Below are 2,855 nucleotides of genomic sequence, written 5' to 3'. Positions count from 1 at the left end.
CTGTAAATTTTCCCACCATCAGTTCCTAAACTGAAATATCCCTTTGCTAAAATGTCAACACGCAAGTGTTCACAGCAATGTCATTCCTTCTCTTTCATTCACAGTTTTGATGTGGACAATGGCACATCTGCGGGACGGAGTCCCTTGGATCCCATGACCAGCCCAGGATCTGGGCTAATTCTCCAAGCAAACTTCGTCCACAGTCAACGTCGGGAGTCCTTCCTTTATCGATCTGACAGCGATTATGACCTCTCTCCAAAGTCTATGTCCCGGAACTCCTCCATTGCCAGTGATATGTAAGTATAAGGGTGAGCAAAGAGAAGAGGAAGCTTCTATAAAAAATCAAGTTAGTTTATCTCTAGAGTTGATGATGTAATAAAACCAGCAATATTTTTTATCTACATCAGTCTAGAACTTAAAAAGAATGGTAAGTAAAATTATACAAGTTGAAGATAAATGGTAGATTTAACTTGAGTACACTCACTCTTGATAAGAAACAATTATTTTCCATAGATACATTGTATGGGAAAAGTGAGAATTAAATTTTTAATGGAAACATTTATAATTAAAACATCAACTTATATTCTGGTAGGACCCGAGTTTTAGCTACACAGCCACATGAATATAATATTTCAAAAAGTTTTAAACTCGGCTTGAAAATCCCTGTGATATTAGAGTGCATAGAGTTTTGAATATATCTCAATTGATGTACCATATAGATATTAGCATTGGTTTGCTGGATCATTTGAGAGGTCTTTGCAGGGGTTTGCCTAAATTAAGCCATTTTTGGAATATGAATTGCTGGAGGCAGGCACAGAAAACATTAGACAGAATTGAATATCATTTATAAGATGGTACATCTGATAAGGAGGTTCTCAGATCATATACTATCATTAACTCATTTCTCGGCACAATTCATTCTTGTGTTTACTATAGAGTTCATTAGCCTTCTAAGTTGTGGAGGCTTCAAAATAGAACCTTACTCTCAGTACCTATGCTGTCATTTGTGGTAACTATTGCCTCTGTATATAGTGTTGGTCTTCCCCTCCCTCCTCTGCATTTAGACATTTGTCCAGTAACACTCACTATCTTCTCATGACACCATGTCAAGAATTCATGACAGGCTGCAGTTAATCTTACAGGAATTAGCTTATATAGGGCTCCTGAGGGTCTAGTGTTATTCTTCATTTCCTAACAAATCACCATGGTATCCCAAAAGGTCTAAAGGGTGTTCTAAAAATGAAATTGTGCTCTTCTCGTTTTTACAACCTACAGTTTTTGGTTGCCATTTTATTAATAGTTATAAAACGATAATACAATTTATGTTCTAATCTCCTTAGGAGTGACTAGGGAGTGACTAAATTGAAATCACTTTGATTCAAACACTAAATTATTAAACTCATATTGTGTAGCTGTCCCTATTTGAAGCACTGCAGGAGATATAAGAATACTATGTGACAGTGTTTTTGATTTCAAATAACTAATAGTCTATAAAATAAAAGGTCTCAGATCAAATGACTAGTAGAAAAGACAGAATATAATCCCTAACTTATGTCCTTGTGTACTACAGTTGAAAAATATCTCACTATCTACCTTTAATTATGCACAGGTCTACACCATCTTTCAAAAAAAATATGCACTTCCCCTCAGCTTTTTTGGTAATGAAACTTATTCAGTAAGTTATATCTCTCCACGTTCTGCCACCCCTACCCAAAGATTCACATTTGTTCTCTATATTTCCTTACCATGTTGTGTTGCCTTAATATTATGAAATCTATCTTCTATTTATATTGACCTCTGAAAATCCGTTAATTCAAGACTTGAAATGAATAGATTCCACTTCCATAAAGTAAAAGGCATGTTGCCAGTTATTAGAGGAAATACAAGGCGGTTCTCAACAACTCGTTTTCATCATCATTGTGTTCTCACTTTTCTCCCACTCACAGACCTCTCCTTCACCTGCTCCTCTTTTCACGCCTTAACATGTTTCCCTAAAGTATAGCCCTTGACCCTCGGGTCTCTTCTGTTGAAAACTCTTTTGTGTAGGGGTTCACCTGTTATCTTTAATCAGATAACTTACCACTCAGTATCTCTGGCCCTGCAACCTCAGTTGAGCTCTAGATCTGTAGCATTTAAATGCTTTCTATAAATTTGCACTTTCTTATTCAGCTGTACCTCACAATCATTAATTAGTACATATTCATCATTACATAAGTGAGCTTCAGATCTATAGCACTTAATCACCTCCTCGAAATTTACTTTTTTTGTTCAATTGTTACCTCATACTCATTAATTAGTGCATATTCATCATTAATTCATTGTATTAATAGAGCCCACTCTTCATCCCTAACGAACTTCCCTTTTCCAATGCCCCTATTTCTATGTTATTTTTTATCTACTTTCTCAGGTTTGAAGTTTAAAACATTCATTTATTTATTCACACATAATCAAAATACTTATTAAACAACTATGGCATGTTCAAAGCTCCCAATCTGTAGATGAGAGAGGGCTTGCATTTTCGGCCATTATGATAAAGTGCAGTAGCACCCAGAGGAGCAGCATCTGCCTAATGAGAGGCAAGTAAAATCATGTCAGTTAAGGAATGACAGTCTGCTTGGTGTGAGTAAGGAAGTGTGGCGGGAGAGAAAGAAGATTTGAATATAGTCTATGGGACTTGAGAGCTACAAAGGCATATAAATGAGATCTGTATAATCAAATTATTTTTTGTTGCATTTTGATTATTCTGTTGTTGAACAATTACATAGTAAAGTGACTACAGGGAAATGGAACATGTTTAAATTCACAAACTAGTTAAATATTGTGGAAGCCCATGTCAGGGGAGTGGTAGTGGGATG

At 35.9% G+C, this 2,855-nt stretch overlaps 1 protein-coding gene across 3 annotated transcripts in view; it reads left to right on the top strand.

The window, feature by feature from the left end:
• The window catches only part of PDE4D (phosphodiesterase 4D), a 748,065-nt gene that overhangs the window by 553,333 nt on the left and 191,877 nt on the right, over positions 1 to 2,855 (top strand). For all 3 annotated transcript variants that reach the window (XM_015599411.1, XM_015599407.2, XM_015599415.1), the window contains exon 2: positions 105 to 296. In XM_015599411.1, the coding sequence (XP_015454897.1) occupies positions 105 to 296 (192 nt within the window). The remainder of the gene's footprint in view (positions 1 to 104; positions 297 to 2,855) is intronic.

The sequence above is a fragment of the Pteropus alecto genome, unplaced genomic scaffold (genome assembly GCF_000325575.1).
Source record: "Pteropus alecto unplaced genomic scaffold, ASM32557v1 scaffold70, whole genome shotgun sequence".
Taxonomy (NCBI): Eukaryota; Metazoa; Chordata; class Mammalia; order Chiroptera; family Pteropodidae; genus Pteropus; species Pteropus alecto.
Note: the sequence above shows the minus strand (reverse complement) of the source record. Positions and strands in the feature narration are given on the sequence as shown.